The 15,198-nt window shown below is 24.4% G+C and overlaps 1 protein-coding gene across 1 annotated transcript in view; it reads left to right on the top strand.

Annotated features, from left to right (window-relative positions):
- The first annotated feature begins 12,179 nt into the window (after positions 1-12,179).
- The window catches only part of LOC109600712 (probable nuclear hormone receptor HR38), a 64,616-nt gene continuing 61,597 nt past the window's right edge, over positions 12,180-15,198 (top strand). The window contains exon 1 of the mRNA XM_020016890.2: positions 12,180-13,279. Within this exon, the coding sequence (XP_019872449.1) occupies positions 13,150-13,279 (130 nt within the window). The 5' untranslated portion in view covers positions 12,180-13,149. The remainder of the gene's footprint in view (positions 13,280-15,198) is intronic.

A 15,198-nucleotide genomic window follows, 5' to 3' on the forward strand; every position in this document is an offset into this window, starting at 1 on the left:
CGGTTTTATTTTCAATTAAAATGTTTGGAATATTTTATGTTTTATTATTTTCAATTACAAACACAAAATGAACAAATTTTAAATTATAATTTAAATTTACAAATATTTTTTCCAAAATATTTTAAACAGTAATGAATAAATATTTGTTAAAGAAGTTTTTCTTGCGTGTGTTAAATTCTTCGACATTACAATGAACTCCAAATATATGCATACATACATACATAGTTCCACTAAATAAAGTAATTATGTTTAAAAACTTTTAATTTTATTACTTTTAATACTATTTAAAATGTTTCCTTATTTGAATCTACTAAAATGGACATCTTTTTATGAGCGTACATAACTTTTATACGGAGTATTTGATTATGTTTATGTTATTGTACAATTTAAAATTTAATTAAATATTTTACTTTCATTATTCATATACCTGTTTGATTTTACAAATAAATCATTAAATATTCGATTGTTTTATATACTAATTTTATTTTCTAAATGTATATTACATTACTATTATTATTTATTATCACATTTTAGATTATAGATATAGAAACATGTGTGAGAATTTTATTTTTTTTAACCTAACCTAACTAAATATTTGCATTATTAATATATATAATAATATTTCATCAAATAAAATATACAATATATTTTAAAAAATATCACTTGTTTTAATGAAAAAATCTGAATAACTTAAAAGTTTAAATTTTACAAGTTAATTTTACCTGAAAGTTTATTATTTTGTTATTTTATTATCTTAATTTAATTATTTTATTACTTCTTTCATTAATTAAATATAAATTATAAAGAATATAATGTTTTTTATTGTTTTAAAGAAAAAAATCTGTATATTTATTAAAACTTTACTACTCACTTATTTATTAAAAGTTTTAATATAAATAGAAAGGAATAGTTTAAAAGTGTTAATTTTACTTAAAACTTTATTATTTTGTTGCTTTATTTTCTCTTGAAGTTAAAATATTCAACAAGTTCTTATTGAAAGTTTTGATATAAATAAAAAAGGAATATCTGAAAACTTTTTATTTTATAAGTTAACTTTTCTTGAAAGTTTATTATTTTAATTTAAACACGTTGTTTTTTAATTTTATCACATAAAAAATATATAATAAAGAATATTATATGTTTTATTGTTTTAAAGAAACAGTTTCTTCAGTATACTTCAGTAAAACTTTTCAGGAGTTTAGTTTACTTGAAAGTTTAATTTAAAATTTTAAAGGTAGTTTCAGTTTTCAGTTTCTTTTCAAAAAATTTCTATTTAAATTTTGACTGAAATACTCATAACAATAAAAGTTTACTTTATAAAAAATGATTAAAACTAGTTTATGGTGTCAAATATTTAAAAGTTTAACATATTTCATTTTTTTCTATATATATATATATTTTCTTAAAGAAATCTCTCCAATTCTGGATTGAAATTAAAACTAGTTTTTTTTATATATTTAAAAATTTAATTTTTTCTCTATTTTTCATGAAAAAATAAGAAAAATATATTAAAAGCGCTTTTAATTTTCTATTTATGGTATAAAAGTTAATATAGTATTTGATTTTCTTCTATATTTTTTAAAAAAGATTCTTCCCAATTCTAGACAGAAATATTTATAATTGAACAAAAGTTTGGAGCTTTTATAGCATAAAATTGAAGCTAATTTATTTTATAAGTTAACTTTTCTTGAAAGTTTATTATTTTAATTTAAACACGTTGTTTTTTAATTTTATCACATAAAAAATATATTATGAAGAATATTATATGTTTTGATTGTTTTAAAGAAACAGTTTCTTCAGTATACTTCAGTAAAACTTTTCAGGAGTTTATTTTACTTGAAAGTTGTACTTAATTAAAAAATATATTTATATTTTATAAAAACATTTAATAGTATTTTTTTAATATATAAACCATAGATATAGTTTATAGTATAAGTTTATTACTGGTGAACAAAGCAACTAATTAAGTCTAGGTAATACGTTAGCGGACATGAGTGCAACATTAATTTATGTCTAATAAATTATATTGTTTGCATAAAGAAAATTTATTGTTCCTATTGGAAAAAATCCGTTTACGGTATATGATGCTATTAATAATTTTTCGCGTTATCCTAACACAATTTTTTTCACGGTGAAGCGCTGTCACAATCGCATGGCACCACAATTTATTTAGAGCCGCGGGAATTAAAATAATTACCCGATAATACTGTGATCGTGCATTGGTTTTTATTTTGCGGCACGACATACATATAAATAAGAAAATTGCACTCTAAATTAATAGGATTAGCAAACATCGTAAATTTCACGTGAAAAATTTATTATTAATGTGGCGGCGGAAAAAATAATCCTTTAAATGTCTTATTTAATTCAGCCGTACACGACGACATGAATAAACGGCGGGAATTAATTGCATAAATAAATATCCGCGCAGGGGATAGTTCGTAATTATTATTTCACAAGATTATAAAAGTAATATGCAGTTTATATCTGTAGTAATAATTTCTTGTTCAATCTCACCAACGTTACGTTGCGTCGTATTGGTTTATTGTTCCGACTTGCCGAAGAGAATAATACATAGGCGTTTTTTATGGGGATTTATCGTAATTAGCAATGTTCAAATTGTGGGGATTTATGTACGCCATAAATAATATCACGGATATATTTTGACCTATATGCACTCTGCGTATTTAAATAATGTAATAAAACAAACAGGTGATTCATCAAATTAACATATACGGTTTTTCTTATTATAGATCTTTATTGCACATCTATAAATAAATAGAAAATATTAATGCAAAATCATTCAACAAGAGTATAATATATTTACCGTTGTGAATTGTAATCGCTAATTTCTTTGTTTTTAACACTGGTAATTTATGTTTACAAATTTTGCAGTTATTTGATTTTTTTTACAAGGTTATTTTTCATTGACACCCACTTTTGTAGTGTAGTGTAATAACTAAATATAGACTATTTTAATTCAACACTTGATACTTACCTGATTCACAACAATTTAGAAACATAATGTACTAACTGTATTATTTTATTAAATAAATATATAAACTAACATATATTTATTTAAATTGTACTCAAAAAAATTGATTTTCATTGACACAAAATTTTTATTTCGTTGTTTGAATTTAATATTTTAGAATTATATTAAAAAATAAGTCATTCCTTGTTTATTTATATTAAAACTTTTAATTAAAATATTTATTTTTTCCTTTTATGGATAAAATTTAATAAAATATACAGAAATTTAATCTTTAAAACAACAAAAAATATGACTTTCTTCATAATATATTTTTTATTTGATGAAATAAATAATATAGTATTTAAATAAAAATAATAAAATGATAAAATAATAATTTTTCAAGAAAAATATGAAAAATTTAAAGTTATATCTTTTTTATTTATGTTAAAGCTTTTATTAACATATTAAAATATTAAATTAATATTTTAAAATAATAAACTTTCAAGAAAATTAACTTAAAACTTATTCAAATATATTAAATATTTTAAGTTTATCATTTTCCTTTCTAATGAAACTATTTTAATAAAATTTACAAATTTAATATTCATTACAATATATATTTTACTTGATAAAATAAATAATTTAGTAACTAAATTAAAATAAAAAAATTAAATAAATTATATAATATTAATTTCAAGAGTTTATTTTTCTTTAAAATTATTACTTTGTTGAAAATTTCATTGATTGACAAAGTTGTTTTTTATGTGAAAGAATAATGCTTGTTTATTGTTTATTTTGTTTTATGCTCAAGAGTTAAGCAAATGCTAAAAAATTAAAGACAAATAATAAATTTTTTACGATGGTTTTTCAATGATTCAATAATTTTTTTTATTTCCAACGCAATGGATAATGCAATAAATAATAATATTTCGGAATTTTTTGAACAGTCAATAAATTATTGGAAAGAACAAATAAAAAATCCAGTTTATTACCTTTTTACACAGTTAAGACTTTGTCAATTAGTATGGATTCCTGAGGTACCTGTATCGGCAAAGCTTAGAATTTAATCTTGAGTAATATTCAGCTCAGTTACAAAGACATCAGATTTACTGAAATGCTGCCTTTGTTACTACCCATTTAAAGAAGCTAATAAAATCATCAATTCAGTTACACAATAATTCATATTATATAAAATATTGACGCTATTCCAAATAACTTCCTGGTTTTTTTTCTCGTCTCGACTGAAAAAATTACATAATTGAACTTAATAAATATCAGGGGGTTAATTTTCGTAACGGCTGACGTTGGTGTTTTGGTTAAGACGGTGGATTCTCTTAAGTGTATTACACAATTTTATAATACGGAAGGGACTGGAGTAGACGCTTTGACGGTATCCGTGATATAATTCTGTACAGGATATCCTGAAGGATGATGTATTTTGTCTGGAAAAGGTTATTTTCACATAATCGAATATTACTTAATAGTCTGGTAAAGTTTAATCTAAAATTAATATTTGTTTCAACGTTTTTTTCTCTCTAAAAAATTCAACAATTTGAAGCTAAATTTGTTTCTTTACAAATATTTGCTCATATTTGAAATTAGAAAATAATCGATAGGTGCTAAATCAGGCGAATAAAGTGGATAATGTCACCTAAAACATGCCTAAATTGGACTTTAATCTCAAACAAAACTGAAGTCAACTGAAATTGACAGTTTGTGAAAGATTATGTTTAGGAAATATGAAACATGGATGGATTCCATTGCAATAATTGCAAAACAAGTCTTGTGTTAGTTAAATTAAAACTGCGAGTACAGATTTGCTCTGCTCACATTTCGTTCCTTATATAGTTGGTTAATTTTTGTCGATGCAAAACGTGCATGCAATTTAGCAATAACACCATTACCAAATTTATTTTAACGTCTATTAATTGCGTGATTTAAAGTGGTAGTTTACGATTAGCGAACAGGTGTGTGAAGCAGGAAAAATCGAACGTGAACACTTGTCTAATTGCTAAATAGTTGGGTAGCAAGGATCGAGTGGATGCACAGCAATTCAGCAAAACTTGCGTGGGATGACTACCCACTGATAATCGTTTCGATAGATTTACTCCCGTTGTGGCGGATCGATACTTTCTGCAGTTTTTGTCCAAATCATATAAATGTCACACGACATATAAAAGATATCCGGATTCACTGAGCACACAATAATTCTGTAATTTACGATATATCTGTGCATTTGACATTTAAAGGCAGGAAAAACTGAAAATAAATAATGGACAGATAAAATTTATTAACTTTTTTCAACAGAATTAAGTTATTAATGCAAACAATAAATTTCCTTTTAATATCATGAAAAACTGGAATGACTGAAGAGCCATTCAAAAAAAGTTATTTAAAATCAGTAATTTTTTTCTCTATTTTTCAGAGAAATTAAATTTAAAATTTTAAAGGTAGTTTCAGTTTTCAGTTTCTTTTCAAAAAATTTCTATTTAAATTTTGACTGAAATACTCATAACAATAAAAGTTTACTTTATAAAAAATGATTAAAACTAGTTTATGGTGTCAAATATTTAAAAGTTTAACATATTTGATTTTTTTCTATATATATATTTTCTTAAAGAAATCTCTCCAATTCTGGACTGAAATTAAAAAAAAAATATTTTTTTTGTTAAATATTTAAAAATTTAATTTTTTCTTTATTTTTTATGAAACAATAAGAAAAATATATTAAAAGTGCCTTTAATTTTCTATTTATGGTATAAAAGTTAATATAATATTTGATTTTCTTTTATATTTTTTAAAAAAGATTCTTCCCAATTTTAGACAGAAATATTTATAATTGAACAAAAGTTTGGAGCTTTTATAGCACAAAATTGAAGCTAAATTTGTTGTTAAATAATATAAAAATTAAATTTTCGTCTACGTTTCAGGAAAAAATAAAAAAAAAATATATTAAAAATACTTTTAATTTCAATTTGTGGTATAAAAGTTAATATATTATAATATTAGATTTTCTTCTATATTTTTTAAAAAAGATTCTTCCTAATTCTAGACTGAAATATTTATAATTGTATAAAAGTTTGGAGCTTTTATAGCACAAAATTAAAGCTAATTTTTGTTGTTAAATAAAATAAAAAATTAAATTTTCATCTACGTTTCAGGAAAAAATAAAAAAATATATTAAAATTTCAATTTGTGATATAAAAGTTAATATAATATTTGATTTTTTTTATATATTTATAAATAATTCTCTTCAAATTTTGATTGAAATATTTATAATTGAATAGAAGTTTGAGGTTTTAAAAACAAAAAAAATAATATTTGTTCTTAAATATTTACAAATTTAATTTTCAGGAAAAAATAAATAAAAAAATATTAAAAGTGCCTTTAATCTTTAGTTTATGGTATAAAAGTTTATATATATATTATAAATTTCAGACAAAATTTGGACTAAAATATATTAAAAATGAGTTTCCAGTTTAAAAAATTTGCCTGAAATTGAAATGATTTGAAAATTTTATTATTATATACATTTGAAAATAAAATTTTACAAGTTTAATTAATAAATTTACCTCTAGAAAGGTACTTATGACAAATTAAATGAGATTTTCTTAATCAATATTTAAATGGCACTCGTGTAACATCCAGGAAACAACGTCAGTAAACCTATACTCAATAATTTTATACCCGTGACCAGTCACCGGATGCTGCACGCACATCCCGAAGCTAATCTACTGATCAGATGGAGCAAATCGATCGCACATGTTTCCATTCATCCGCCCTCGAGAGGGAAAACGTACTAGATCCTCTGAAAATTTCCCCTCGCTTACGCTTTAGCTTTCCCACCGGTAAACAGCTTGATGGAAACACGCCGTTGTCACATGTTTGCAATAAATTACCGAGGACACATTTTACAACACACTAATTTAATCTTGGTGTAACTTTATACCGCAACTATTAAGTAAATAGTAATAACAATTTCGGCTACCGTTTATTCCGGTGATTCATTCATCATTCCCCAAGGATAATTGATATTTAACATAAAAGCAAGTTGGCAACATTGGCCGAATAAAGATTATTTGCGGTACACATGGTCCGGGTTCCAGACCAACAAACGCCACCTACGTACGCAAAATCAGGTGGGGGAGAGAGTCGATGTATTTTCAGTTTCAGCCGGGACATCCGTCTGATGCTGGCTCGTGATTTTCAGATCGTCCCACGCAATTTACCTACCTGATATACGTCACCAGTCCTCCGTTCCCGTGTCTTCCACGATCCCGATGGAAACCGTATTTTTTCCACGATCGGATGTAATTTCATTTGTCAGGTGTATATTTAGAATGGATTAAGGGTAAAAAGTCCGATTGATTCTCGTTAAGGATGGCAACAAAAAATCACTTAAAATGAGACATTTTATATTACTAATAATCTTATTTTCCTACTATTAATATTTCCATTATTACATAATATTTTTTACTCTCATGTTTCTAATAAAACAGTCCTGAAAATACATTTGTAAGTTTTAAAGCTTTTAACTGAAAAAGCTCACTTGTTGTACTTCTTCAAAGCTCTTCCACTGAGTACAAAGCTTAATAAAACATGAAATGTATTGGCTTATTTTTACACATCTTACAGTTATTTTATTATTTAAGGATTATCTAAAAATACAATGGATAAATATAATGACCAAAGGAGGATCCAGCCTTTCATGTGGACACCCACATATTCAGTATGGTAATTCAAATAGTCCCACATGCTTATTTTCCTATAACACACGCACCGTTTAAAAAAGTAAAGCTTTTCTCCATTTTCCCTTTCTTTGTATTAGCATTCATTCATGGAAGCTCTGACGTCACCGTTTCAAGTATAAAAGGATCCTGTTGGTCCTCTGAAAGAGCTTAGCGAACTAAGCTCATTATTTCGCTTCCTTTTTGCACTGTAACAGGTATGTTTGTATAAAAATATACGTTTTCATTCATAAACGAAATTCCCCGGAGATTCACTCGGGAGTTATTTGTGGGTTTTACTTTATTCTTACAACAAATCTAATCACCACATTATTAATTATTTAACGGACTTTTTAAGTCAGTATTATATAATTAATGATTCATACTATTAATTTAAATAACAAGAAAAACATCGTTTCCTAATGTGATATTAATTCGTCTAATTAGTTCAATGTCAGCGTCCCACAATAAAATTTATTCACCCACTATTGACAAATTAGAACAGAATACTTTTATTTGCACTGTTTTAGCTAATTTATTTATTTTCCAATTGGTTTTTTGTTTGTTTGCCTTTCTACCGACGTACTATTGACATTCAAATATTTAATAATCGAGTGTTTACATTTGTGGTGTCACAATTAACGTTGGAAAAAGTACTTATATTTATTTAATTGTGGTTACAGGAATTATTGATACAATATGCTTATTCACTCAATTAAATATCTTAGGAAAATTTTGGCATTCTAATAATTTTGTTGAGTAATTTCATTAAATTTTTCGTTGGGTTTAACATCTGACATCATCGTAATTGAGTTTTACCAGGATACGTATGACATTTGTAGTGACGACACATTAATTATGCAGACGTCATCGATTTACTTCCAATAAGTAACTAATGGATGAAATTGTGGAAAAGTTGCCACATAATCACACATACCGTTAGTCAAAATTAAGGAGCAATTATGGTGAAACGAATTATTCATTAAAGTATGCCTGAAAAAACCTCCATTGAACAAGGTAGATCGTTTATTCCTCAATGAATATGATTTACGGTAAATTGTATTAAGTTTTTAATAATTTTAACGAGGTTTAAATATTTAATTGTGTTTCTATATTGACTGCACATTCAAATAAACCGCGAATATGCGATGCACGTGTATTGATCGGTGAAATCCGCAGAAATTAACTGCTTAAATTACAAATGTTAAAGCTGGATGCATCATGTTTTAAAAGTTATAAATAAATATTTGTACAAATTAAGCATTATTATTTACCCACTTGATATTATATTCTATTTTTATACTTCAGAAGAGACAAGATAAAAATATTGAATTTTTTGGATTTTATTTAGAAATAAATCATTATTAACACCTTTTATAGATTATTTAACTTGTGAAATAATATTATCACAATACAAGTATAATAAACACTTAATATATCCTTAAAATTAGTGGACAATGAAAACTAAAATAAAAAATAATAAATATTATTTATAAATTAAGAATTTATTTAATAGATATGATATAAAATTTATTGAAGCATTATTTTAACGTACGTTAAATTTTTAGATAGATACTATTTATTATAAAAAAATCATCCATTTCAACATATTATAACGTTTCTTATAAATCTGGAAAAGTTGTATATATGACTGTATCACATTTTATTAAAGAGATTAAATGTATATTATTTGCAAATTCATAAAATTTTTAATGATAATTAAATCGATAAAAAAATAAAGATAAATACCTAAGTATGTTTAGTAAAAAGATGATTGGAAAAAGCTTTTATGAAATGCCACAATAATCGCCTGAACGAATCGTTAACATTGAATGCATACAATACATTTTTTAAATACGAATCAAAGTGTTTCTTAATAAAACAATAATTAAATAATTAAAAGGCAAAACATTTTAATTAAGCATGACAATAATTTCCTTGACAAAAAAAAGCTCAATCCGTCGAATTTCTTTCCTTATTTGGTTTCAGAAAAATGGAAAACAAGGTAATGGAATTGCCTCGACAATTTCCAAGCAACCTCCGTCGTCGCGGACGATTGGAAAACTGCATGGCTGCGTTTCCGGAGCCGGTAATGGGAGAAAAAAAAAATGCGAATCGGAAAACTTGCAGGTGCGGATGGCGGAAGTAAATCTCTTCTGGTGCCCCCTGATAGAACTAGGGGGAGGGAGTCGGGGGCTCCTCCAAACTTTAACGGCGCACAGTGGTGTGCATAGGATTTTAATATGTTAATATTACAAAAAAAAAATCAATATTTCCACCCATTTTAATTGTTAATACGGTTATGCATTTATAAATTATTAAAATGGACCGTGATTAAATTAAATTTTAAGCAATTAATATTGGAAAATTAATTCTAATAAAATATAAAATTGATAATAATAATATCCTAAAATTTATTATTAAATTTCATTAAATTAATTGAATTATCTAATTACTACCAACTTAAGAATTTAATTTTAAATATTTCTTAATTTTTTATATTATTAATACGTTTAATTTTTCAAAAATGAAACTTATTTTTTATAACATTAAAAAGCATAATATGTATTAAATTGTATTAAATTAGAATAACTATAAAGAATAATTTTAATATACATATTTTTTATTTAATTAATATATACTTATTATTGATTGTTATTTATCAAAGATATTTTTTGTTATATTAAATATTATTATCTATACTCCATTCAAACAAGGTACGTAGTGACACAAATATTTATAATTACTGGTAGTATTAATTGTGTACGTTTATTTATTACAATAAATATTAAATTATATTATAATAATAATAACTTTTTATTTAATAAATATATACATAATTAAATTTAAAATTTTAGCTATATTTTTAAAATAAAAAATAAAAAAAATATCTTTTTATGGATTTATATGATAAAAAATATCAATCTTTTTATGGATTTATATCATATTAAATTGTGTTAAATTATTAAATAGTAATTTTTATTTTATATCTATGCTCTATTCAAATAAAGGATTAATTATTATAATTATTATATAAAGGTAAAATTTAATTATTAATTATTTTATTAATTTTTATATTTTTAGTGAGAGTTTTTTTACCTTTTTTCAGACAGGTTTTTATAACTTTTATTATTTTTCATTTAATTAATATAAGTACATATTTTATTAAGTTAGTGCTCAAAAAAATTATAGAAATATAAATGTATTAAATAAATTAAATAATGGAAAATTAAATAATAATTTGATTTATTAAAAATAAATCTTATTTTTTATAAAAAATGTTAAAATGTATTAAAATTGACATTTTATTAATTTTTGGTGTTTTTATCTAATTATCACAATGAATGAATATGTTTATTATCTTTCAAAAATTTCAAAAGTTGTTTTAAATATTATGTACTCTTTTTCAACATCAGATTTTCTAAGTATGTAATTTTAATTTGTATATTTTTATTTAATTAATATAATTTACATAGATAAATTTAAGTATTTAGTAATTACTCAAAAATAAATAAAATCTATCAAAAGGTGGTTTAATCAGATTAAAATATATTAAACTATTAAATAATATTTTTTATGTTATATATTTAGAATTTGTTTTTCAAAAGTAAAATTTATTTTTTATAATATTAATAAATAAAATTAATATAATAATTAATAATAATATATTTATTATTATATTTCTTAATATAATAATTAATAATTAAACTGAAACTTTTTGAAATTAGCATTAATTTTTGATGTTTTTATCTGATTATTAGAGTAAATTATAATAAGTTTTTACAAAAGTTTAAAAGTTATTTTATTTATTAAGGTCTCTTTAACGAAATCAGATTTTTTTTGATGAATAGTTTTAGTGTGTATATATTTTTTAATTAATATATATGTACATAAGTAGGCAAAAATAAATTTTAAATTGTTTTATAAGTATTTATATTTATATAAATTTATTTTCCATAAATTATTTTTTGTAATATTAAAAAGTAAAATTAGTATATATTAAATTAATTTATGATTCAGCTAATAATAATAATAATAATAATAATAATAATAATAAATTTTAATTATATGTTATATTATTTATTCATAATTATATTAATTTATGTTTTTAATGTATTTATTTAATTATTTATTTATTTCAAACTACTTTTATTTAATAACTTATAACGATTTTATTTTAAGAAAATGTATATATTTATATATTATATATTTTTTATGTAATACAGAAAATTCAATTATTATATAAAATATTTTAAAAAATAGGTGTGATTAAAAAAAAAATCAATTCTAGTTTATTTTTTATTATCTACATGTTGATTTACGATTTGACGATCAGCCCAGCTTGGCAAAACATGTTAAAACAACAGAAAAATATTTATCTTTCGTGCGCCCTTTGTGTCCGACATAGGAAACAAATACGCGAAAATCCCACACCGTGCGACGGTATCGACCCGTCCCGAGCCCGTCGCACTCCGACCCGAGCCCACAGCCAACGGCCCACACGGTCTCTGCCACGGCCGGGAAGCCACGGCCGGCGGTAGCGGGGCGTCGCGACGCCGCCGCGGCCACGTCACCGTTTCCAAAGCCGGGGCCCCTACGTCACCGTTGTGACGTAGGTTGGCGGGACGCTTCCACCAACGGGATTGATCGGCGGTCCGCTGCCGAACGGTGACGTCACCATGCGGCCGGTGACGTCAGCGCCGGAGCGCGAAAACCGCGGTTTTATAATGGACTGATTGAGTGTGGCAGGGATATAGAGTGACGGCGTCCGTTGGAGAGGATAGTCGCGTGCAACGCTCTCTCCCAGCTGGACCGACATCGAGATAACGCCGCACATAACACACGTTAAACTCACACACACACACACACTCACACACACCAAAAAACACCCAGTGCAGTGACTCTCTTCATGCTTCCTTCGCTCCACGGCGAAGAGGACGTTCCGTTCCGTTGTTCGTTCGTTCGCCCCACGTCGTCCGCGACGTCCGCATCCGGTTCAGTGGTTTCGATTTAGGGGACGCACCGCCGAGGCGTGTGGACAGTGAGACCGAAAGTTACCAAGTGCTTGTATGTGATGTACGCCGGTTCGCCACTGATTCCATTCGATCTATGAGGTTGTTGGCAATCCTCGCAGTGGATTCGTCGTCTTCGGATAACCGGGAAGGCGCGCGCTCACCAAACTCCCCGGACCCATTCCTCCGGGACTCGCCAGGTGACTTAAATGTCGTTGATGTTGATGTACCGAGTTGCACAGACCGTTGTAGTTCCGTAGTTTATCAGTCCGATCATCTCATGTCGCATTCGCCACCACCACCACCTTCACCACCATCCATCCATTGAGTTTATTTATTATTATTATTATTATTATTGTTGTTGATGTTGTTGAATTTGCATGAGGACTAAAAGACTAAGTACTATTAGTGATATTTGCGATGCAACCGTTACGAAATGCGTTCCGGTCCTCAGACTGTCAGACATCACTACAACCTTCCGCAACAGCATTTTAGTGCCCCGCAGCCAAACACCACCGACTCCAACAACAATTCTCCTGCTTATAACTTGCATCTTCAGAATAAGTGTATGTATTGTTTTATTTTATTTTTATTATTATTTATAATTTAAGTGAAAATCAGTTATTTCATTCACTTTTCGTCGAACTTCGTCGTCGCGGAGTTCAGTAATGAACTCATTGATTTTCCTCTTTAGCGTATGCTCACGGAAAGTGAGAGTATTTTCAGTTTCCGTCAGGACAACTCCGTAATTTATTTGTTGTCCCGTTTCGTTGTGGCTGATGCGCATTCACCATTTTTATAACGCTCTATTTCCTGTTTTATTTATATTAACTCTATCCAATATATTTTTTTGATAATATAACAATGTATTAATTAATTATTTAATACTTAATATTAATTTTAATAAAAAGAGTATAATAATTTTTTATGACTTAAATTATTATAAATTATTTAAGACAGAATTTATATAAATTTAAACTAAAAAAAGTTTAAAAATTGTAAAGAGAAAGACAAAATTAAATAAATGTGATTTTACTGTTTAAAAAAACACATTTTTATAAATTTTACTTGTCAATCAAGTATTTCATATTATTACCAATTTTAATATTGTATTATCAATTCATTCTTTTATAATCCATAAATAATATAATATTAATATATGTATAATATTTTTAAAAATTAAATTAGTAAACATTTAAAATATAATACATATATTTATTAATGCATATTGTGAATTTTACAATTAATAAATATTTTATTTTAATTGTGGTTTAATTAAGTGATTAAATATTAATTTAAATTAAAAATTAAAAGTTTTATTACCTTTATTAAAGCCATTTTAAATATTTTTTTCAAATTGCAGTGTCAGTCAAGAAATTGTTTAATAAAATGTGACAATAAAATCTCAATTAGTTATTAAAAAAATTCAACATTAATAAACTATAAATTTTTTAAATAACTTTTCTTTTAATAGAAACAAAAAATTAATATATACATATTTATTTTATAATTATATTATTATTATTTAAAATAATAATTTTAAACTTAAAATAATAAATGTTCAAACTTTTTATCAATAAAAGTGTTTATTATATATTTTTTAGAAATATAAGGAAAATATTATATTTTTGTATATTTTATTATATATTGATTTATAAAGTGAATTTTATACTTAAAAATTAAACAAAGAAAAGTGATTTTAATTTTTTTTGTGATAAAGAAAATGATCAAAAAACTAAAATTCCGTACTTAAATTAGTTTCATTAGCTTAATTAAACGCTTATTATAATTTTTAAGCTTAATTTTATAATAATTAAAATTGTTAAATTTATTTTTTTACTTTCCATTCGGCAATTTTAATATTTTAAGATTAATTTTTTAAATTTTATTAATTTAAAGAATTAAATTTATTTATTTATATTTAATTTGTTAATTTTAATGTTTGTAAGCTTTATTTATTAAAATTTAAATAATAATTTTAATTTTCTACTGGGTATTTTTTATTTTATAAGCTTAATTTTAAAAATTTTATTAATTTAAATAGTCATTTATTTTTATTGATATTTAATTTGTTAATTTGAATTTTTGTAAGCTTAATTTTTTAATTTATAATAATAATTATAATTTACATATAATTTAATTGAGTAATTTTAATTTTTTTATGTTTTTATTTGATATTTTTAATTTTTTAAGCTTATATTTTTAAATTTTATAAATTTGAAATGCAATTTTATTTTTCTATATCAAATTAGTTAATTTTAATATTTTTATTTAAAATTTGTTGGTAAATTTTAATTTTTTTAAGCTATTTTTTTATAAAATAATGTTTTTGTAGTTAAATAATAAGTATTATTATTAATTATTAATTACATATTATTAAGTATATAAATATCTCAATTAATGTTGTTTTATTGGCTTAATTGAACACTAATTAATATTTTTTTAGATTTTAAATTGTACTATCAATCAATTAGATGTTAATTCG

This window comes from Aethina tumida, chromosome 4 (genome assembly GCF_024364675.1).
Source record: "Aethina tumida isolate Nest 87 chromosome 4, icAetTumi1.1, whole genome shotgun sequence".
NCBI lineage: Eukaryota > Metazoa > Arthropoda > Insecta > Coleoptera > Nitidulidae > Aethina > Aethina tumida.